General features: G+C 35.2%; 2 protein-coding genes across 2 annotated transcripts; both read left to right on the top strand.

The window, feature by feature from the left end:
• Positions 1 to 850: 850 nt before the first annotated feature.
• On the top strand, positions 851 to 3083 carry LOC109147764. The gene is made up of 2 exons (XM_019295422.1): positions 851 to 2962; positions 3057 to 3083. The coding sequence occupies exons 1-2, from the start codon at positions 851 to 853 to the stop codon at positions 3081 to 3083; spliced, it is 2139 nt and encodes a 712-aa protein (XP_019150967.1).
• A 15433-nt stretch (positions 3084 to 18516) lies between these two features.
• On the top strand, positions 18517 to 23128 carry LOC109148243 (calcium-dependent protein kinase 1-like). Its single transcript, XM_019296116.1, has 8 exons — positions 18517 to 19248; positions 19794 to 19937; positions 20823 to 20975; positions 21419 to 21534; positions 21632 to 21799; positions 22101 to 22228; positions 22314 to 22413; positions 22717 to 23128. The coding sequence occupies exons 1-8, from the start codon at positions 18597 to 18599 to the stop codon at positions 22798 to 22800; spliced, it is 1545 nt and encodes a 514-aa protein (XP_019151661.1). The 5' UTR covers positions 18517 to 18596; the 3' UTR covers positions 22801 to 23128.
• Positions 23129 to 25520: the final 2392 nt, after the last annotated feature.

The following is a 25520-nucleotide window of genomic DNA, read 5'->3' as shown; positions in this document are numbered from 1 at the left end:
AAAAAATTAAAATTCGCGGGTGAATTATTAAGTTTGGCGGATGAAATTTCACAAATATGCAAACATCAACATTCTCTGTGAGTTGAGTGTTTGAAATAAACAAATATATACAATCTTCTTTTTTCATCTTTCCACATCCAGAGGAATCACGTCCTCCCCCAATATTTAGCCCTAGATACAATCTTCTCCTTTCTTTCCTTCTACATCGCCTCATTACAATGATTTTGCCATCTCCATTGTAGTCCATCGAGACCAGTCTGTGAGCGGAGGCCTTGTGACGACTTCGACTTTGCGAGGCGGTTCGGCGGCGAGGTTAGTACCTTAGTGGAATAGTGGTCTTCTTACTCTTCTATACGTTTATACTACATGTACTCCTGTAGAACAGCTGAGATGTGGCCCTGCTGTAGGGTGGTGCAGTCTCTGTCTCCTGTAGGCTGCTGCTGCCTCCGTCGATGGCAGTGGCACTGGCTCCGCAGGTGGCGGCGGCTGCTACTCCTTAAACCCAAAAAAATAATTGAAATTGCTATTTTTTTTAAACCATTGAAATTGCTATTAATTGTTAAATTATCAGTATTCTTAGATTTTAGTGTGTTGTTAAATTTCCAGTATTCCTCAACTTTCACTGACAGTCTAAGTTAACAATGAAACTGTTAAGGTAAATATTGCCTGTGGTTTTCTTGATAAATATTACTGTAATATGTTATATATTAATGAACTAGTTAATATAATTAAGTACTTCATGTAATTTGATTACATTTTCTAGCATTTTGGAACAATCATTTTATTTTGTGGATAAATTCATTTAATTAAACTTTATTACATGTGCACTTATTTAATTAGAAGAATAGATATGGATGATATATCCAATCACCGAAGGTGGATGTATAATCGATTAATGCCAGGGAGGGGGTTACATGAAGCATTTATTGATGGTGTTGATGAGTTTGTGAACTTTGCAACTGCACAGTCCGAGTATCAAAATAATGAGGTGATTAGATGTCCTTGTAAAAAATGTAGAAATCTATATCATTTAAAGCCAGAGGATGTTAAGGTTCATCTATACAAAAAAGGATTTGAACCTAACTATTGGGTTTGGATATGCCACGGAGAAGAACTACCTCAACAAAGTGGTGAAGCAACGATTAATGATTCTAGGGGAAATGCACAAGATGCAGAATTGAATCAATATGAGTCAATGTTGTGTGATATTGCTGGTCCAAGTTTCAACCCAAATATTGATGAAGTTGAAGGTGACATCCCACATGAGTCTTCAAAGAAATTCTATGACTTATTAGAGTCAGCTAGACAACCACTGTGGTCCGGAAGCAATGAAGAAACTGAGTTATCATACACCTTGAAGATAATGGACATCAAATCCACATTTAACATACCACAACTAGCAATGGATGCAATATTACAACTACATAATCGGGCATTTGGTCCTAATCGTGTGCCTTTAACCTATTATCAATCACAAAAAATGATTGGTAAATTAGGTTTGGGATATGACAAGATAGATTGTTGTGTGAATGGGTGTATGTTATACTACAAGGATGATGTGGAACTAGTTTCATGTAAAGTTTGTGGAGAAGCAAGATATAAGACTGATAGGCATACCAGATCTCATCTCAAAAAGGTTTCACGAAAAAAAATGCACTACTTGCCCCTCATTCCTAGGTTGCAAAGGTTGTATGCATCGCCTAACTCCGCAAAACACATGCGTTGGCACTTTGAAAATCGCCGTGAGCCAAATGTTATGTGTCATCCATCAGATGGTGAGGCATGGAAAAACTTTGATACAATTTACCCAGAATTTGCTGCAGAACCTCGGAATGTTAGGCTAGGATTGTGTGCAGATGGCTTTTCTCCATTTGGTATGAATGCTAAAACATATTCATGTTGGCCAGTCATAGTTGTGCCCTATAATCTTCCTCCCTCAATGTGTATGACAATGCCATACATGTTCTTATCTTGTGTAATCCCAGGAAAAAGCAATCCTAAGGCAAAAATTGATGTGTACTTGCAACCACTCATTGATGAATTGAAATTATTGTGGGATACAGGTGTAGTGACTTATGATATCTCATTGAAACAAAATTTTTTGATGAAGGCTGCATTAATGTGGACCATTAATGACTTTCCCGCATATGGGATGTTATCGGGTTGGCAAACAGCAGGAAAACTAGCATGCCCTTATTGTATGCATAATTCAAAAGCATTTTACCTAAAGAATTCTAGGAAAAATTCTTGGTTTGATTGCCACCGTCAATTCTTGCATCTCAACCATCAGTTCAGAAGAAATAGAGAAGGGTTTCTCAAAAAGATGATAGAAAAGAGTAGAATTCCTCAAGTACATACGGGTGATGAGTTGTTTGAGCGAGTATCTACCTTTCCAAAAATTACAGAAGGTGTGATTACTCGACAAATTGGTTATGGACACACACATAACTGGACGAAGAAGAGTATATTTTGGGATTTAGTATATTGGAAAGATCATTTGCTCCGGCACAATCTTGATGTTATGCACATTGAAAAAAATGTTTTTGATAATGTGTTCCATACTGTGATGAATGTTAAAGGCACAAATAAGAATAAAGATAGTGTAAAGTCTCGATTGGATGTACATGAGTATTGTAACCGACCGCAATTACATTTAGTTGAGCATAATGGAAAAGTGTTTAAGCCGAAAGCTAATTACACTTTGGAACGGGATGAACAAAGAGTTGTGTGTGAGTGGGTGCAAAATTTGAAGTTGCCAGATGGGTTTGCATCAAATGTAGCAAACTGTGTAGATCTTAATGAAAACAAATTGTGTGGTTTGAAAAGCCATGACTGTCACATCTTTATGGAATGTTTGATGCCAATTGCGTTTTCTTTGTTACCCCATACATGTTGGAATGTTATAGCAGAACTAAGCATTTTCTTCCGTCATCTTTGTTCTGCCACACTGTTTGTGAATAAGGTTCAAGAATTAGAAGAGAGCATTGCACATTTGATTTGTAAATTAGAAAGAATTTTTCCTCCAACATTTTTTGACTGTATGGAGCATTTACCAGTTCACTTACCGTATGAAGCAAGATTAGGAGGACCAGTGCAATACCGTTGGATGTATCCATTTGAAAGATTTCTTAATTTCTTAAAAAGAAAGATAAAGAATAAGAGTCGGGTAGAAGGTTCTATATGTGAAGCATTTATCATTGAAGAGACTACTACTTTTGCTTCATATTATTTTGAAGCTCATGTGCAAAGTAGACATACAAGGATTGGTCGGAACTTAGATGATGGTGGAGTTAATAATGCAACACCATATACACTATCTGTGTTCAACCTTCCAGGCCGCCTTATGGGTGCTTCAAGCAAAACATATATGGATGAAAAAGAAGCCGATGCAGCACATCAACATATTTTGCTCAATTGCGAAGAAGTAAAACCAATTCTAAGGTACTAGTCATTAAACTTTCATTAACATTTTTTTAAAGAAAAATGTAACCCAAATTATAAATTACATTAAGCATTATGTTTTTTAGGATGTTTGAAGATGGATTGTGTGCATTAAATCCTGGGATTACAAATGCGCAAGTGGACAAAGAAGTTGAAAACTATTTTGCAAAGTGGTTTCAAACTTATGTAAGTATTACAATTATATATGTATTTAGTTTACAACATTTTTTATTACTATAATTGTGCCTAAGCTCATTAATTGTATAAAATAATTTAGGTAAATTATTACAGAGATGGGTTACAAAACAAATTTCTCATTGATTTAGCATGTGGTCCACTGTTGGAAGTCAAAACATACTCTGGATACATTGTGAATGGGTATAAGTTTCAAACCTATTCATATTGTAATGGCAAATCTACTACAAATAGTGGAGTGTGTGTTAAAGGGACAGGACTTGCTGAAGGTGAAGCTGATTTCTATGGCATTTTGAATGAGATTGTTGAAATTGAGTACCCAAATCTACCAATAAAAAAGGTGGTTCCTTTCAAATGTGAGTGGTTTGATCCTATGCATAATATTGGTACTCGAGTGCTCTCTGAATATGGCATTGTTGAGGTGCGGCAAAACCGAAGATACCAAAAGTATGACCCCTTCATTATCGCTCAAAATGCTTCTCAAGTTTATTATTTGCCATATCCTTGAGGTGCTAAAGACAAGTCAAATTGGTCAGCTGTAATAAATGTAAGATCAAGGGGCACATTTGATGACCAATACAAACTTAATACAGCCTTCCAACAAGAAGTGATACTGACAGGAGCTATTGGACATGCAGAGTATGAGGAGGACCAAGAAAACTTCTTGCATGAACCATATGAAATGGAAGAAGTTGATGGAAGTTCATTGTTTGAACAAACTCATGAACACATCAATGACAATAACGATTTAGATTCAGAAAGTGAATTGGAAGGTTCTTTTGATGATACCGTTAGTGAAGAATCTGACCAGTATAGCGAACAAAGTGAGAATAATGATCAAGATAATATAAATGATGAAGATGAAGACGAAGATGATGACAACTAAAGTACCATGCAAATGGAATGTAATGTGGTAACTTTTTTGCTTTAATTAACATACTCACTTTATTTGTTATATTAATTGTTGCTATATATTATATACTAATCCAACTTCAAAACTTGTGCTTTGCAGGAGTCCTAATAAGAGTTGAAAGAAGAGGAGCTCATTCAAATTATAGCATTTTGTATGCATTTGAATATATATTTTAATTTGAGTGATGTATTGTAAACTAATATATGTTAATATTTTTGCAATGAAGCAAACATGTGTTAATTTAGTCACTGATTGAGGTATTTAGATTATAAATTATTAAATTTTGTTGGTGGAAATATATTGTGTTGACAGTGTGTAGAAGCCAGCATGAAATCAAAAATTGTCATTTGCTTCTAATAATTTTCAGACGTAAGACTTCCTAGGAAACCAATTCTACATAATTAAAAGCACTTACTTACCGACGTAAGGCTGGTCTGAAACATATTCATCAAAAAATAAAGTTTAAACTTTCCGACATAAAGTATGTCGGCAAATATTTGTTTCAAAATAAAAATATAACATTACCGACGTATCATTCGTCGTAAACATTTTCATTTAATGTTAGAGTTTAAACTTTCCGACGAATAGTACGTCGGAAAATATATTTTTTAAAATAAAAAAGATTTCAATTACCGACGTTGTATACGTCGGAAAATAAATCGAAACAACGGGTCGTTTCTTCCCGGAGCTTAACGACGCATAATACGACAAATAAAATGTACGTCGGAAATTTCCGACTACTTTTGTCGGGAACGAAATTTACCGAGATGCAATTTTCAGATTTCCATTTTACGTCGGAAAACATGTCGAAAACTTCAATTGCGACGCAAATCATATTATTTCCGACGTTTTTTGGTCCGTCGGAAAATCGCGAAATTCTGGTAGTGAAAGAGATCCCTGACTTGAGTGGAAAAGGGCTAACCGCTTCTTATGAAAGATAATAGGGTTATCCCAAGAAGCTGAGTGGCTAAGAAACATGGTGATAACCGTGCAGTTGTGGGGGTGTCCAACACCTCCACCACATTGTGATTTACAAACTGTCGTTTTCATTGCAAATAACAACCTATGATAGAAAGAAAAGACTTACAACTTATTTATGTCCTCAACTACTCTATAAGCCTTTAATGGTAGTCTATACTAAGATAGACTTGATAGAGTTAACAGTCTATATTGAGATAGACTTGATAAGACATAAAAATCTGTAATGCGTTAAGACTTGTCAGAGTTAAAAGTCTATTTTGTGATAGACTTTGACAGGGTAGAAGTCCATATTTGAGACAGACATAACATTCTTTAATACTAAGGGTGTTCATAAGAAGTCAAAGAGTTTGACTTTTGTAGAACATGCTTTTTGAGTTGGTGTGTGCATTCGAGTTCAAAATTTATCTAACCGGTGAGTTCAAGATTCATATCACTCTCGGGAAGAAAATTACTCAGTGTCACTACGTGTCAGTTCAAGTTCTCAAACACTGACATTAAGATCAGCTCATTTGTATTGCTCAGGCTTTATCCTTGCCAACCCTCAAGAATTTGTGGGGGATTGTTGGAAAAATTATTAACTGTTGGTCCACGTCATACTTTGTCCAAGCATCCATTTTGTGTGGCTGCCTTTTTTCCCAAAATGAGTGAATCTCATTTAGTTGAGAATGAGGCGTGCAACTTATCTTTTGGACATTAGTGGTTAAGGAGTGAAGCCTATATTACTATATATAGCATACTTCCTTTGTTCATTGAAAATACACCTTCGATTCATCTATTCCATTCTTTCTTCTTTAGTCTGAGCAATAGTGAGGTTCGTCTACGTGATTGCTAGTGCAAGCTATCTGTAGTAGGTCTGTGTAGCCTGTCGAAAGCGTGCCAGGGTTCTAACTGCACCGTTACCGGGCAAATAACGCTTTTAAGGTAGTGCTATTACAACACGGCACAGATTTTCTTTCTACCATACGCCCATAGTGTCCGTGCTTCTTAAAAGGCTTCCAAATCGTGCGTTGACGTTGCAACTATTTCCCAACAGTCTTTGCATTTTGTGGAATAAGTATAACAAAATTTTGTTCTTACACATGTTTTTCTTAATTAAGTTTTTTTTTTTTTTTTAAGCTAGTGACTATATTACATTGTAATATATGTTCATCTATACTTTCTCAACACCGCCTCTACTGAGGCTCAATCTTATGACCTCTCATATGAGAGAGTCACTACATGTCATCTCAGCACAAAGTGCTTAATTAGCTACTCAATTAATTAAGTTTACTTCTTATATATGTGCAATTTACATGTTATTATACAGGATTATAGTTTACTCAGTGCATACTTTTAGATAGTGATCATACATTTCTTTCGTTATTCAAAAAAAAAAAAATTGTTGTTGTCAATAATTTTATTTTTGGTAGTCAGTGTTTAATATTTTCATCGATAACTTTTTTTTTTTGTTTTTTGAAAATGTTTTTAGTTAATTGCTTTCCTCAATTGAATCCTCTCACGTGTGCAGGCCGATTACTTTTGATGGGTTCTAAGCAACATGTGGATCATAGTCTCTTTTTTTATCGGGTGACGCAGAGATTCGAACCCATGACCTTCCGCATGGCTCTGTGACGCGGAGATTCGAACTCATGACATTCGGCATGGCTCTGATACCAAATTGAAGATGGCTCTGATAGTTGAATTGCACATTTATGTTTATATATATTATATGCTCACCACGCCCCCTCACTCTAATAGTTGGATTGCACATTTATATTTATATATATTATTAGTTTTGCTATGCGCTTTGCGCGAATTGGATAATGCCCAATGATTTTTAGTTTTTTTGGTAGAGACTCAATAATTATTTTTAAATAAATATTTTAAAGTATATCAATGCAATATTATATAGTTGATGTTTATGCATAGCTAAATAAATGTTGAATTTGTTTATTTAAATCGGTAATTTAAAGTATATAAATTCAAGATAATATATGAGAGATTGATTATAATTTTTACTAAAATAAATATTTACAACTTTGTAATAACGCTAGTCTAAATACTTAGTCAAAATAAATACTACTTTTGGTTTAAATTTCTTTAATTCTTCTTAATTCTCGATCTTTTGGGTAGCATTGTCATTGTTTTCATCTTCAATACATGTCTTCTTTTTTTTTTTTTTTTTTATTGGTAGTGTGTCATGTGCAATTAGGTTACTGGTGGCAGCATAGAGGGATTCATCATGCAATGAGCAAGATTACAGTGTAGGAAGCTTTAAATTTGTCTTGCTATGTATAAGACTGAGATTTTAGTTGTAATATGATCTCTTTATCTTACAAATACATATTGATATTTAGTAGTGATAGTTTTTCCCCTACATGTTTCATGTGTTGTGAGATATGTGTCGTAAGTTATCATGTGAAAGTATTGAACAAAATATTAATATTTATTATATTTGTAGAAAATAATTGGTGAATAAATATATACAACATGTTTTGTAATATAACTTTGGTGTTTAATTACAAGATAATTTAAAAAGAAGACAATGAACAATGTAGTGAATATAATAAATTAATAAATTTGAAGGTAAGGAATCTTTGAATGGTAGAAAATAAAGATAATATAACTAATGAAATTATATATCTTTTAAATTTTTTTATAATGAATCATTTTTTTTAAACAAAGCATTATAGACATCTAATTCTAAATTAATTAAATGCATATGTATTATTTTTTGATGTAGCTATTAATTTATTTAATTTAATAAGAGTAATAAAGTGTCGTACATACATTTCATCAACAATAATGAAATCAATGATTTTTTTTTTAATTTCCATTCCTTGTTGAGACAAATTGTTTTGAGGGTTTGTCAATGACAATTGCTACAATTGTTGTCAATAGAGGATGATAATAAATAATTCAAAATATATGATTACAATAGATATTGTTATAATGATATAGTAAAAAAATTAACTTACAAATTTCTGTAGAAGTTTTCATGCATTGATAAAATTCTGATGTGTAAACTTGTTCAATTGGAGCTAGTAAGATGTTAACATTGTCAATTATTTGGAAAATGGTCTTACCGTTTTAGAGTTCATTTGAAATTGTATTTATGATCAACAACTTTGTAGTTAGGCCGCGCAGGTCTGACAACGATGTAAGAACAATTTTGTCCGATAAAAAAAATAATAGTATAATATTTGTAAAGTAAGGTACAATTATACAATTATAAAAAAATACAAAAAATATTAATACCATAATGACCTAAATCATTCCAATAATGCAAAAGCATAATTGAAATATTAAGTTTTGTTCTAAATAATCAAAAGAAGATTAATTAAACGTTAAAAAAAATAACTTAACCTAAATTTGTTTTTTTTTTTTTAAAAAAAAATTCAAGAAAATCAAATGATTTTTAAAGTTCCTAATTTATAATCTTTGATGCTCAACTTTGAAGCTATGTATTTAGTCGGGCTAATTATTTGACCAAAATTTATGTTAAATTTTATATTATATATCTTTTTAATACATTTTAACATATTCATAATATATGTTTAACAATTATGCCAACTCTAATTGGGATGGGGTTCGAACCTAAGACCTTTCTTATATAAATTAATGAGTATGTTAAGAATAATAAATAGTTAACAGAATATTTCGTTACTAAAGTTTATACTAACGGAATTTAGGATTATTTAAGTGAAGAAAAATAATATAATAGAGGGTAAATAAGGAAAATCGTTAAAAATTCTAAAATCAAAATAATTTGAACCATTCATTTTAAGAAACAACGACTACCGACATTTTTTTGGGGCCTAACATTATTGGCTCTTATTAGATTTGTATATATGCTCAACACGTCCCATCACTTGTGCGGGGCCGATTACTTTTGATGAGCTCCAAGCAACACGTGGACCATAGTTTTTTTTTTTTTTTATCGAGTGACGCGGAGATTCGAATCCATGACCTTTGGCATGGCTCTGATACCAAATTGGGATGTGATCCATCACAACTAAAAATCTAAGCAGGCTTAGCTGATAGTTGGATTGCACATTGATATTGATATGCTCAACATCAGGGTCCCCCACATCCCTGCCCGACAGAACGTTTGAGAAAATGTAAATTGCGGTGACTCAATGACTCAACAAATAAGACCAAATGTCGGTACAAGCAAGGGATATGCCCACTTTGAACATAATCCCCACATTGCGGGCTTTGTTCATTTATTTTTTCTATTCATACCATTGATATGAAAAAAAAAAAAAAAAATTTGAATTTTAATGAGTGTCAGTTGTATTGTTTTCATACCAAGTTTTAAACAAAAATTATTTTCTCTTCTTTTAATTAATGCTTTAACTTCTCAAACTCGCTTTCATTTAATATTTGTCTAATATTGTCAATTTTTTTTGGTAGGTGTCTAATATTGTCAATAATGAATCGCGACTTCAAGCCATTTCTATTATATGTAGTATAAAAATAGAAAGTGGTTAGGTCAACTTGCCTTGTCTTAATAAATGACTCCACATTTTTGTCATGTATTAATGCGATATAAATAAATAAATAAATATATATATATATATATATATATATATATATATATATATATATATATATATAAAACATCACATTAATATCAATTAATCATTAGTGTGAATGCTGAAGAACAAAAGCTGTAATAACATAACAATAAGTTGTTCCAAAAACCGGCGTCACTTTGCATGGGCGAGAAAATACCAAAAACTAATTGGCCAAAATTTTATGACTTTATTATATAGAATAGAATTATATATATATATATATATATATATATATATATATATATATATATATATATATATATATGCGTGTGTGTGAGAAATAAAACTGAAAAAATGAAATAAAAAAGGGTGTTAAAAATGAAGGCATGAAGATGAATTATCATCCTAAAGCAAAAGGCGTCGACTTCGCCAGGCAAAAAGAGGTAGAGAGAAGGCAGAGAAGATATTTTCAGACAGAGATGTGAGGATTTGTGTAGGATTAGGGTTTGGGTGTTGATTTTATATGTGGGTTTTTTTTTTAATGATTTTGGGCAATTTATATCCTGCACCACCGCGCACGTTGCATTGTGCGCCCAGATGCAAAACGATGTCGTTTCAATTTTTTATTTTTTTGAAATTTTGCTACCCAGTGTTTGGCAGTTAATTTTCTTTAAAAAAAATCTCATTTTCAAAAATGTACATAATGTTATACTAGAATACACATAATTGTATACATGAATGTACATAATTATATAACAAAATACACATACTCTTTTTTAAAAGATAATACACATAATCTAACATAATACATAATAAACATAAACTTTTAACATAATACACATCAATTTTTAACATAATACACAAAAATTTCTTGATTCGGATGTACATAATTGTATAAAAAATGTACATAATAAAAAATATACATAATTGTATAAACAAATATACATAATCATGTCAACTTCCTATCGCGCCTCCCAAAACGACGTCGTTTTGGGAGGCGCAGGGCGCACAGTGCACTGTGCGCCGTGGTGCAGGGTATAATGATTGATGATTTTGGGTTGGTTATGGATTGGACTTCTTGCTTGGGCTAAAACAAAATGTATATCTACAATTCTAAAAAGAGCCAATAATGTTAGACCCTTAACTGGAACAAAAAAATGTCGATAGTATTGTTTTCTAAAATGAATGGTTCATATTATTTTGACTTTAGTATTTTTTAATGATTTTCCTTATTTACTGTAACACCCCCAAACTTAAGCATAAAACAAGGCATTGAAACTTAAAGATAAGTGGAAAAATCTAACCATTAGTTAAAACTACGCGGAAGCTTAAACATTCAAGTTTGGGAATGCTATGTCACAACTAGATTCTCCAAATCTAGTTGCTCAGACTTTACAAAAACTATATCCAAAATGTAAAGTTCACGGGCACACATGCCAAAACCGCTAAGCTAAAGAAAAAGAAACTAGTCTACCGGTCTCCACTGTTGCGCTCTCGGCTCAACTAAGCACCTGAAAACATAAGGTATAACAACCGTTAGCGAAAAATTGCTAAGTAACTCACTCCAACGCGTTGAATACAATAAGTATACTTTATAGAGAAAATCATTTGAGACTTGGGAATACATACATATATTCCTAAACAACTCTAGCTTTGTAAATCACGAGGAGTAGAAGTAATACTCCGACCAACAAACAAAGTACTCCACAATACCACTCAAACACGAATCAACGATAAGAGTCAACTTCAACGAATAGAGATATCAAATCAAGAGATGATGAGTAAAGAGATAACGAGTAAATAGATAACGAATCAAGATAAGACAAGCATAATCAATTAACAAGATGGTTCACAACAAGTGTCACAATCAATCAATTTCCGACAAGGTTCCAAATCCACAAAGGACATAGCCAAACCAAGTCATTCACCGCGGAGTCACCAAATGACTCAAATCAAGGTGGACAAGATGAGGGCCTATAGCTAATGTGTATCGTGGGGTCTCCGGACCCTAGTATGGATTCCGCGGGGTCGTAACCCAATTAGAGATTTCCGCGGGGACTCAAAGTCCGATTATGGTTTCCGCGGGGTCAGAGGACCCGTGTCCGAAGACTAAAGTAACAAATCCGCGGGGACACAAAGTCCCGATTCAGTAACAATCCGCGGGGACTAGTCCCAATTCAAATATACCATTATCTCGAATCCCAGTATTAGTAAAGCCCCCACTGTCCATCACAACAAATCCAACATCTCAACAAGAGTCAATACACAAGGAATCTAGAGATACAAACAAAGTATAGATTCTATACGAATTGTGCACAACAACGGATAAACTCAACAATAGCTTAAACCAGAATCAACAAGGATAAGGTACAACGAATGTACAAGTTCACAACGAAAGATCACAATGAAAGGAATTCACTAAAGAGATACGAATAAGATACTCCAATGGGTACACAATGATATATATCAAGGATTCCAATCAAAGGATTACAACGAATAGATATGCTCAAGTATCAATTCAATCAAGAATCAAGATGTTATCACAACAAAATGACATACTAGTACCAATAAGCAACGTAACTAGCATGCAAGCCAAAAAGGTAGCCACAAAGGCTCATACGAATAACACAAACTTCATTTGAGTCCAATGAATCACAATATTGGATTACAATCACGATTCAAGACTCCAAATCCTACCAAAGGATACTTAAGACATCGCTCTAGACTTACGAGACATCAACAAATACACACAAGTACATAATGGATCAATAAAACGGAAGCCAAACACCAACGTACCAGTGGGTGGTTCGACGGGCGACAAACTACCAGCCCAAACTACCCACCCGTACTAGCGGGTGGTTTGGCGGGTAGTGAAGCACCCGCCGAACTGCCTGCTGCCCCCAAGCCTGTACCAACGGGTGGTGAAGTGCCCGCTGAACTACCCGTTGGTACACCTGTAGAAGAAATTTCCCACTTCGGGAAAAAAAAATCTCAAGAATGCACAAATTCAAGTCCTAATACTTCAATACTCACATGAACAACAACAAGGACTTGAACACAAGAAATAGCTCAACAAATAACATCAAGAACCCTAAATGCGAGCTCTACAAAAGCATATACACAAGAATATGCATTTCATCACTCAAGAACATCAAGAAATCATAATAACAAGGAGAAAATAGGTTTTGTAGGACATGAGTTACCTTCTCAGCTTATCCAACCTCTTCCACTCACTAGCCTATTTTTTAAACTCCTCCTCCAAGTGATCTTAATCAAAAGAACCCAAAAATCCAACAAGCGCAAGAATAAACTTAGATAACAAGGAAGTAAAACTTATGAAATAAAGCTATGAAATCCTAAATACATACCCTTCCTAAGCTTGATGATGTTGAAAGGTGCAATCTTGCTTGGTTTTTCTTGGGTAGAGGAGATGAAGAATTCTCTTGGTAGAATGAGAGAGTTAGGTGGCTTGGAGAATAAGCTAGAATGTGGAGAGAGCTTTGGCTAAGTGTGGGAATGCTAGGGTGAGTGTGTCTAGGAGTTGGCTTGGGCTCCAAGTTAGAAATTGTGAAATAACCAAAAAGGACATCTTCTTTCCACATAAAAGTTAGAAGGCTTTCTTTTATATATGTAAAGGCTAGAGTACAAGGTTTAAAGCACAAAGTCCATCCCATTGACCAATTTAAAAAGGCTAAGGGATTTGGGTCAAACTAAATCCCTTAACTAAATTCAATGGGAATTATGAAAAGAATTGTAAGGATACCTAGGAATTAATTAATTAAGTAATTAATCAATTCGAGTTTAAGGGACAATTTCCGGGGTGTCACCTTTATCCTCTATTACATTATTTTCTTCCCTTAAATAACATAAATTCCGTTAGTATAAACTTTAGTAATGGAATATTCCGTTAACTATTTATTATTTTTAACTTACTCATTAATTTCTATAAGAAAGGTCTTAGGTTCGAACCGCATCTCAATTAGAGTCATAATTTAAACATATATTACGAATATGTTAAAATGTATTTGAACATAAACTTTGTTCAAATAATTAGTCCGACTAAATACATAACATTCAAAGTTAAGCATCAACGATTATAAATCAAAAATTTTAAAAATCATTTGATTTTTATGGATTTAAAAAAAAAAAAAAACAAATTTTGGTTAAGTTTTTTTTTTCTTCATTTAATTAATCTTCTTTTGATTATTTAGATCAAAACAAAACTTAATATTTCAATTATACTTTTGCATTATTGGTATGATTTAGGTCGTTATGGTAATAATATTTTTGTATGTATTTTTATAATGGTACAATTGTACATTACTTTACAAATATTATACTATTATTTTTTTATCGGACAAAATTGTTCTTACATCATTGTCAGACATGCACGACCTAACTACAAAGTTGTTGAGCATAAATACACGCCTGGACTCTAAAACGGTAGGATCATTTTCAAAGAATTGACAATTTTGACATCCCACTAGCTCCAATTGAACAAGTTTACAGATCAGAATTTTATCAATGCATGAAAACTTCTAAAGAAATTTGTAAGTTAATTTTTACTATATCATTATAACAATATATATTGTAACTATATATTTTGAATTATTTATTATCATCCTGTATTTACAGGAATTGTAACAATTGTCATTGACAAACTCTCAAAACAATTTGTCTCAACAACGAATGTAAATTAAAAAAAAAAACAACAATTTCATTATTGTTGATGAAAAGTATGCACGCCACTTTATTACTCTTATTAAATTAAATAAATTAGTAGCTACATCAAAAAATAATACATATGCATTTAATTAATTTAGAATTAGATGTCTATAATGGTTTTATTTAAAAAAATAATTCATTATAAAAAAATTAAAAGAGATATAATTCCATTAGTTATATTATCTTTATTTTCTACAATTCAAAGATTCATTACCTTCAAATTTATTAATTTATTATATTCACTAAATTGTCCATTGTCTTCTTTTTACATTATCTTGTAATTAAATATTAAAGTTATAATACAAAATATGTTATATATATTTATTTACCAAGTATTTTATACAAATATAATAAATATTAATATTTTGTTCAATAGTTTCACATGATAACCTATGACACACATCTCACAACGCATGAAACATGTAGGGGAAAAACTACCACTACCAAATATCAATATGTGCTTGTAAGATAAAGAGTTAATAGTACAACTAAGATCTCATCATATACACACAACAAGGCAAATCTAAAGCTTCTTACACCATAATCTCATTGCACGATGAATCCATCTATGCTACCACCAGTAACACAATTGCACATGACACACTACCAATAAAAAAATAAATAAATAAATAAATAAAAAAAGACATGTACTGAAGTTGAAGACAATGACAATGCTATCCAAAAGAAAATTAAGAAGAATTAGAAAAATTTAAACCCAAAGTAGTATTTATTTAGACTATCATTTTTAGACTAAGTATTTAGACTAGCGTTATTACAAAGTTGCAAACATTTATTTTAGTGACAATATAATCATCTCTCATATATTATCTTACATTTATATACTTTAAATTACCAATTTAAATAAACAAATTCAATATTTATTTACTATACTTTGAAATACTTATTTAAAAATAATCATTGGAAATTATTTCATTCGCACAAAGCGCGTAAAAGAATTAGTATATTAATATATGTAAAATTTTGGCTAGGTTTAGTAGCAATCGTTATATCGTGCACCAGGACGCTCAATCCATTGTGCGCCCTTACCCAAAACGATGATGTTTCTATAAGTTGGTGGGGAGTTGACGCGACGGACACTGTTCTGTCCGTCCAATCCCGTTACAGTTTTTTTAACACTTGTGTTTATGTGTATTATGTTAAGAGTTTATGTGTATTTTGTATTATGTTAGATTATGTGTATTATGCATGGTTGCAGTAGGCGCTAGGCGCTAGTCGGGCGGCCGGGCAGCGCCTAGCGCCTAGGCGGTCTAGGCGGCGCCTAGGCGGATTCTAGGCGGGCACCAAAAAAATTTAAAAAAATAGTAACAGACTTGTAGTTCGACAATTTTAATGAGGTTGTTTTCAACGTTCACTCAAATAACACATCTAAATAAATGAAATAATGATAATATATAAGTCATAATGTCATAATAATATTACAATCAATAATTAATGAAAGACGACATCGGTCAAAATCGAACAAAATCGGTCAAAATCGGATGAAATCGGTCGACTCGGCCGAGTTGGCCGAGTTTGGCCGCCCAGGCCGCCTAGGCGGCTGGCCGAGTTTTGGCCAAAACTCCACGGCTCGGGGCCGCCTAGTGCCTAGGCGGCTAGGCGGCCGATTTTTGCAACCTTGGTATTATGTTAGGAGTTTATATGTATTCTACTATACAATTCTGTACATACGAAACAAGGAATTTTTTTTCTTTTTTTTTAGAAGTTAACGGCAGAAACGGAAAATCGATACAAAACGACGTCGTTTTGGCTAGGGCGCACAATGGTGCACGATATAATTTGCCATTTAGTAAGAAAAATTATATCGTGGACCAAGGTCCACAATGCACTGTGAACCTGGATCCAATACACAGAATTTGACTTCATAATGCACATAATTCATGTACATAATGCACAGAATTCATGTTCATTATAAAAAAAAAAAAGTTATATTTTATAGTAGATAGAATTTATTTTAAATAAAAAATTATATTTTATATGTTTTTAATTTTTATGCTTTATTGTAATACCTATATTTAAAAACGTCAATTAAGAATGTGGTTTTTATTATATCATTTAATGAAATTTATTTATAGTCAATTAATGTAGAAATTATTGATAATTAAGTGCATCTCTATGTTCAATGTAATAATTATTGATACCCACAGTACACCATTAATTGTGTGTGTGTGTGTGTATATATATATATATATATATATATATATATATATATATATTAAAAAAATTGTGTTTCGTAATAAAAATGATCATAAATGACAATATTCATTTTATTTTATGATCGAATTTAATTTTTGTTATTAAATAACAAAATTTTATAAATGAATAACCCTCATATTTCGTTTTTATATATACAATTTAATAACATTAATAATTTTTTTAACATAGTATAATTTTAATATTTCAAATCTTTAGTCTGTGCATCGCACGGGACAATTACTAGTATATATATACAAAAACCCTACATATAGGAGGCAGGCATAAGCCTAATTTTCTAAAGCTTGGCTTGTCTTGACCTATTACCACCCCTACCTAGAAGGATTACATACAGATGGTTAAAATTTGATAGTTGAAGGACCATTGATGGTTAACTTGGACCACGAATGATAATAGTGCAATTTGAAATTCGAAGGATCATATGTGGTCAATTTGAAAGTTTAGAGTTAAATGTGGCAAAACCACTATACTCGAAGGACCCTATATGATATTAAGTCTCTCTCTCGGTCTAGGTACATAGTCCCCCACGTGAAAATGTCGATGCCGAGCTCTTTTGTCGTGGTAAAACTTTGTTTGGCATTGGTAGTTCTCTGCCCAAACCATGGCAGCTTCCCGTGTCTCGCTGATTATTTGCAAGTCGGTTTGGTTCATGTCTTCGTTGGTCTTTGGGTCACACAATTTTACCCAAATTGTGGGTAGCGCAGCCTCAGCTGGGGCCTGGGCCTCGGGCCTCGAAACCGTACACGAGGGAGAATGTGGTCTCAGGGATTGCTCTACATGAGATGGTGTGGTATGCCCACAAGATGGAGTCCAACTCCTCTACCCAAGCTCCCCTTGCCTCCTCTAACTTTCTCAAGGGGCCTTTTATAATGGTATGGTTTGCGTTCTCCACCTGGTCATTGGCTTTGAGGTAGGACACTACAACTCTTGTGTGAGTGATATTCCATTTAGCACAAAAAGTATCAAACTCCCCTCCCTCAAATTGGCGATCATTAATTATCTGTTATGATTTGCATGGTCACCCCAAATCTGCATAGAATATTTTTAAGCACGCATTGTTTTCACCTAGCTTTGGTGATGCTAATGAGGAGTTCGGCCTCCACCTACTTAGTAAAATAGTCCACCGCCACGATAATGTATTTCCTCCTTCCGGATCCCATAAGCAAGGACCCGACTAAGTCGATCTCCCACTACAAGAACGGAATAACAGAATTGATCGAGGTGTAATTCGTAGTGAAGCATCATGAGACTGTATAAAATTCTTGATTAGTATAAATATTACATTTTTATCTTGATTCAACCCTTCTCATGCATCTCCGTGAAATAGTTTCATACAGGTTTTTTACGGCTAATGAAATGTGTTTTCAAATCAGTTACAATAAAAAGCCAAAAGAACTTATTTAACATAACTCTTTTAACCTTCACCCACTGTATTGCTGTAACGCCCGTAACGGCCGCCAAAGCATATACTTCGTACTCCGTAATGTCTTGTAACAGACATTATCCTTTCCAAGGATAATTCCGTCATTCAACAACCTCACCTATATTTCTGATCGGACACCTTATAGGAATTTAGAATTAGCAGTTTGACTTGGGTCGTCTACCTTCAAATGGGGAGTTGTAACAGCATACCTTCGTCGCCCTTTGCCGCCACTTCAGCCGGCGGAGAAAGCGATCCACCGCCGCCGAAAAATGACATCACCGTCCTTCCGCCCTCCCAGCCTCCCCCTCCACGTCCCTTCCTCTCCGGCGTCGGCCGCGTCCTTGGGCGCCCCATGGAGGACGTCCACTCCACCTACATTTTTGGGGGGGAGCTAGGTCGGGGACAGTTCGGGGTCACCTACCTAGTCACCCACCGCAAGACGCGCGAGCGCCTCGCCTGCAAGTCAATCGCCACGCGCAAGCTTCTCTCCAAGGACGACGTTGACGATGTCCGGCGTGAGGTCCAGATTATGCACCACCTCACCGGCCACCGCAACATCGTCGAGCTCAAGGGAACCTATGAGGACCGCAACCACGTCCACCTAGTCATGGAGCTCTGCGCTGGCGGCGAGCTCTTCGACCGTATCATCGCCAAGGGCCACTACTCCGAACGCGCCGCCGCCGGCCTCTGCCGTCAGATGGTTACCGTTCTTCACTACTGTCACTCTATGGGGGTTATGCACCGGGATTTGAAGCCTGAGAATTTCTTGTTCTTGAGCTCCGATGAGAATTCGCCATTGAAGGCTACTGATTTTGGCTTGTCAGTCTTCTTTAAACCAGGTATTAGCATGATCATCTGATAAATTAAATTTATCCATCCACCTTTATGGAAATGTTTGCTCATATCAGTAATCTATGAAATTAGGAACGAAAGGAAAATATTCAATATTTTTCTCTATTAGTCATCTGATTTGATTATCTGAACATTAGAATGTATATATGGTGTTCATAAGGTGCTATTCATCTTATGAGTTCATAAGTCTTTTCTTCTAACGAGCACAAATCACAAACTTTCACTATGCCCTCAATCACAAATCTGTAAGATGAGTGTTTCTTTATCTTTATAATATAAGTCCATAATTTTTCCTCTGAAATAATGAACTCTTGTTGTTTACATTTGACTACTCTGTTAGGCCAGTTTTAAAGTGAAATCTATGTACATCTTAGGAGCAGCTAACCTTTATCCTTTTGTTTTTCGTTTGCTCTTTTGTTTTTCCCTAAGGAGGTAATGGTATCTTCAGTTCTTAGGTGTTTAGCAAGTATATATGTATGGATAACAAGCAAGCACTTATTTTCGTGACTTACAATAATATTTGTGGGTGCAGGAGATACATTCAAGGACCTGGTAGGTAGTGCATATTATGTGGCTCCTGAAGTTTTGCGCCGAAATTATGGACCTGAAGCCGATATTTGGAGTGCTGGAGTGATACTGTACATTTTACTCAGTGGCGTTCCCCCATTTTGGGGAGGTATCTATTTCTCTCCATGAATGTGCTGGAAATAAAACCTAAATCCAAACCTCTGGAAAACACCTATCCTTTGTTTTCTATAGCATGTCCTGTTTGGTAGTGCAAACTGCTGCACTTAATTATGGATTCTCATATAAACCAAATTAACTTCGCTAATCGCTATCTTACCCTTACCCTAAAAATGAGGGAAAAATTGTATCTTCTACCTGAGCAATAATCAATCTTGTGGAAATTTTTGGAGATATATTCAGGCATGGAGTAAAAGAAACTCAAACTAGTTGGAAATTTAGGAAACTGAAGAATATGTTAAAACGGTCGGGGATAATATTTTACTTGATCACAGATAATGGAAGCTAGGATAAAATGAATGGACCTTCCTAAATCTAGTCCACTTTCCATTTTATCTTACCTTCAATTATTTGTGGTTCAAAGTATAACCATCATTACTAATATTTGTTTCTAAAGCACACTAATACTTAAATTTAGTTCCTTAGCAATAATATGGTTTTTTTTTTACAACATTAAGTTATCTTACTATTAAATTTCATATTTATCATATAAATCTTTTCTGTTAGACACTCCTTTCTCTATCTCTCTCAGTGGGTTCTATTCCACTCTAATTTCTATCTATGGGATCAACATTTCTATATTCGAATTCAATTTTCCTTTTGACTCCGTATGCATGTGCTTTTTGCATAACATGTGTCATCTTATACATCCATTTCCAGCATTGAAGCCACTTCCTTCACGAAGGCATAAATTGTTTGCCTTGAATTTAATTTGCTTCATGGATTGAATTTTCTAGTGGATTTATGATATACCATGCGACGACACATGCAAAATTTCATATTAAAATTGCTCAGCAATGGCTTACTTTCTGCACAGAGAATGAGCAGAGCATCTTTGATGCTGTTCTTCGGGGACATCTAGATTTTTCTTCTGATCCTTGGCCATCAATATCTAGTAGTGCTAAAGATCTTGTTAAGAAGATGCTACGTTCGGATCCCAAAGAAAGACTTTCTGCTACTGATGTCCTGAGTAAGTTTAAGCTCTATAGAAATTTTAGAGTTTTATAGAATATCTTAAGATGAAATTTTTTTAAATTATCTTTTTATGTTTAGTGCACTCATTTTAATGGACTTGTAACATATATGCACATATAAGCATAGAAAGCTCTAAAGCGTTTTCATATTGAGGTGTTTGGTTACCTGTCTAAGACAAATATATACATTCTCTTCTTTTTTCTTTGCAAATCATTTTCTTTTTCTACCTGCTACTTCTTCCAAATGTTAGAACACATACATTTATATACAAAAACACATGTAGAGACATAAATGTGAATGTATAAGTTTCGATGAAGTATGTAGAAATCATTTTCATATTTACTGCCATGAGATTGCATTCTGATATTAAACCAACAAGAAGATGAAATCTTGAGAATGCTGTAAATCAGATATAAGGGTGAATTTCTTAAAATGTAGATCATCCTTGGATGAGAGAAGATGGTGATGCATCTGACAAGCCTATTGACATTGCTGTCTTAAGTAGAATGAAACAGTTCCGTGCTATGAACAAGCTCAAGAAAGTAGCTCTTAAGGTGAAACCAGTATTTGGTGTTCTTATTGCTATTCCTTTCACTTGCTGCCCCGAATTCCTTTCCCTTATGCTCTTACTTCTCCTTTCTGGGTATCTAGGTAATTGCTGAAAATCTTTCTGAAGAAGAAATTATTGGTTTGAAGGAAATGTTCAAATCAATAGACACAGATGACAGTGGCACAATTACTTATGAAGAACTGAAAGCTGGTCTTACAAAAATGGGCACCAAGCTCTCAGAGTCAGAAGTTAGGCAATTGATGGAAGCGGTATTGTCCTTTCATTTTTCTCTCTCTATCCCTTCTTTTATTTTATTTTCCATGACCCAACTTTAATTCCTTTCCAATCTTGCATTTTCTACTTTACTATCTATTTCTGTTGAGCATATAATATATAAACATAAATGTGCAATCCAACTATCAGCTTAGGTTTTTAGTTGAGATGGGGCACATGCTTCAATTTGGTATCAGAACTATGGTCCACGTGTTGTTTTATTGTCGATCGAAATGGATTGTGTGGACTGCCCTTGTACAATTTTTGACATGCAACAAACATTTATTTTCTTTTCAGGCTGATGTTGATGGAAATGGAACTATTGATTATCTTGAGTTCATCACAGCTACGATGCATATGAACCGTGTGGAAAGAGAAGACCACTTGTACAAGGCTTTTGAGTATTTTGACAAGGACAAGAGCGGGTAAAAAATCAGTTTGCTGAATGCTTCATTTACAGAATACATTTCATATAGTGTGCTGCTTTCTGAGCCATTGACCATAAATTAGGTATATTACTATGGAAGAATTGGAGCATTCCCTGAAGAAATACAACATTACCGATGAAAAGACAATAAAGGAGATCATTGCAGAAGTTGACACAGATAACGTATGACTTTAGTTCCTTTATCCCTACTTGTGTGGTGGCATGCAGTGCTGTTTATTGCTGTAGTTTTCTTCCATACTTTTCCTTCAAAAAAAAAAAAACACCAAAATTCATATAGGCATACATTCCCTGCTCACAAAGAAAAATTCCTATAAATATATACAGACTGCATTATAGTGAGGAACACGAAACAAGAAAAACATGGCATAATTATTAATTCAGCTCTACAACGGAAATACCCTTGCATTCTTTTTGTTATTAATTTACTTAGGACAAAAAAAGGATAACACCTGTGTTGAATTGCAGGATGGGAAAATCAATTATGATGAATTTGTGGCGATGATGAGGAAAGGCACCCCTGACTTGGTCACTAATAGGCGTCGTAGATGAAACCATGAAAGAAACAAAAATATTTGTGTCGTGTTGCAATGTGCATGCGATATTCGGTTTGTTCTGTGTTGAGCAATTTGGATATGTGCATGGGAATGTACATGGTTTACTGTACCTATCCATCCCTCATTTTGGAGGGAGAGCAAGATATACAGTCTGCTTGCTAAAGTGTTTTCTTTGAGAGGTTGTGCTGCTGATCAGAGATAGGTTATACAACTGGGAGAGGAAGATCTGTTCATACGCTACTCAGTTATAAATTGTAAATTGTACACTTCAATGTTGTTTACTCTCTCTTTCAAATAAATAAAATATCAGGTTTTTGTGTGTAGTCTTCATCATGCCCCTTTCTATGTATGAATTTCTAAACTGTCTTCCTCTTGTTTCTTTTCACACATGGCAGCTATTATTAACTGAATAAATTTCTGTTGTCCTATTATTAATAAGAAAAATCTTCTATTTTTTTAAAATTAAATGAAACATATAAATTGATTATCATGGCAAAAAGAATTTTATATATATATATATATATATATATATATATATATATATATATATATATATATATATATATATATATAGGTTCAAATAGAAATCTCTGTTAACATGTGAATGGGTATACCATTATGCACCGTTGATCTTGCTCGATCTTGTGGTTTATAATAATTTTGACTTGGTAAATCTTTATCTTCTTTATATTATTATTATTATTTAGCAGAATCCTAGCCACAAAATTTTTCCTCCAAAAGTGGGCAATTTATATCGTGCACCACGGCGAATATAGCAATGTGCACCCAAGCACAAAACGCGCGCGTTTCATGCTGACGTCACTCTGTCCGTCCGAACAGACCAAACCCCATTATGTGTATTTAGAGCCGTCAAAATGGGCTTAGCCCGCAGGGCTTTCCCGCCCCGCCCGCCAAAAGGGCGGGGTGGACTCGTGTTTCTGAAGCCCGTTTTAAAAACGAGTTTTTTGCCCGCCCGGCCAAGCCCGCGCCTTTTTTTTTTTAAGTTATATATATATATATATATATATATATATATATATATATATATATATATATATATATATATATATATATATAAATTAAAATTAATATGTATAATATAATAATATAAATAATAGTATCGGTTATGAAGGTGTAATAACCGCGGTCACCGAATAACCGAATAGCCGAATAACCTTTTTTTTTGTCTTATAATCGATAACTTATCGATAACTGAAATTATCGGTCGGTTCAGTTATCGGTTATCGGTTTTTCCTAGATCTGCCCGAACGCACACAGGATCCTCACCTGTTTCCCCCCAGATCTGCGCCCGGCATGAAGTGGCTTGCACGATGGAGCCTTTTAATTTTATTTATCAAGTGAAGGTTCTCCCGGCCAAGTATGGAGGCGGGTTTCTGATGATTCAGTCCCGGGCGGATTTATGCTCGATCGACAACCTGCCCGGGAACAACCGGGGGTGGAAGAATAGGATTTTCTCGGTCAAGTATGACCCCTGGATCCTCCCGGTTGAGAGGGTGTGGAGCACCCATTATAGAAAACAAGTGACGCCGATCGAGACTCAAGCTCTCCGGGACACTGTCGCGAAGATCTCGAGCGAGATTCTCGAATACAAAATATTCTGCACGGCCGAGCGCTATGAGGAAGCCCGATTTCCCCCGCCGCAATACGACCTGACTGAGAAGTATTTGCCCAAGCCGATGGGGGTGACAATCGCAAGGGCGGCTGCTCGGGTCGAGACGGCAGATGAAGGTCTAACACTAACCAATCATCCCCGACCCTAACCTCCCGATCACCCCATAGTCCCGATCTAATTATCTTTTCTTATTTGTTTGCAGAAATGGCAGGTTTTGATGAAGACGAAGCGCCCCAAGCCCCCATAACTAAGATCGTGCTTGGGAAAAAGAAGCCCAAAACCAAGTCGGCCGGGGAGAAACAAATCCCGACCGCCCGGCCGATAGGCGCATCAACAACCGTCACCACAGCCGAAGGCTACGTGGTCGACACTTCGGACGTCCTTGTCACCCAGGTGACTGCCCCCAAGGGCAAGGAAAAGGCGTCCGAGAAAGGGACGGAGGAGATTGGCGCGCTGAAACGCCGAAGAAACCAACGGAGCCCGAGCCCCCCGGTCGGGGCTATTAAGGGCGATTCGTCTATCCTCACCCAGATCGGTAATGCCGGGCCCGTCAAGGAGGATATGACCAAACTTACCCCGACCCAGGTGGCCGAGAAGATTGGCCACGACCTGGCCGAGGTAAGAACTTTTCGTCTTCTTGTCTTCATACAAGTGACTTCACTCGGGCTAATCCCGATCATCTTTTGCTTTGCAGATCTCCCGAGCGACCCAGCTCCTCCAACGTCGGGCACTGCTGGCCAATGAGGCCAATGCCTTGAAGAAGGTCACCGACCGGCGGTTGCAAGAAGTCAAAGACCTCTAGGCGGAGCTAAAGAAAGCCAAGGAGGATCTGAAGAAAAGCAAGGAGGATCGGGACCTTTCTGAGAAGGTCGCCCAACAGGCGATCGGTGAGGTGGCCGAGCTAAAGGCCCGACTGAACAACACGGGCGAGCTGACCCAGTTTCTTTTCCGGGATTTAGAGTCGGGGACCCAGTCCCTCCGGGAGATCCGGAAGACAAAAGCCGGGGAAGAACTGGTCTGGACATTCGGTCGGTGGGCATTTAAAACCGGCCAGAGGAATATGCGGGAGAAGACCCAGAAGA

Source organism: Ipomoea nil, unplaced genomic scaffold (assembly GCF_001879475.1).
Source record: "Ipomoea nil cultivar Tokyo-kokei standard unplaced genomic scaffold, Asagao_1.1 scaffold2036, whole genome shotgun sequence".
NCBI classification, from domain to species: Eukaryota; Viridiplantae; Streptophyta; class Magnoliopsida; order Solanales; family Convolvulaceae; genus Ipomoea; species Ipomoea nil.
The sequence above is the reverse complement of the archived record's forward strand: the minus strand, read 5'-3'. Positions and strand labels throughout refer to the sequence as shown.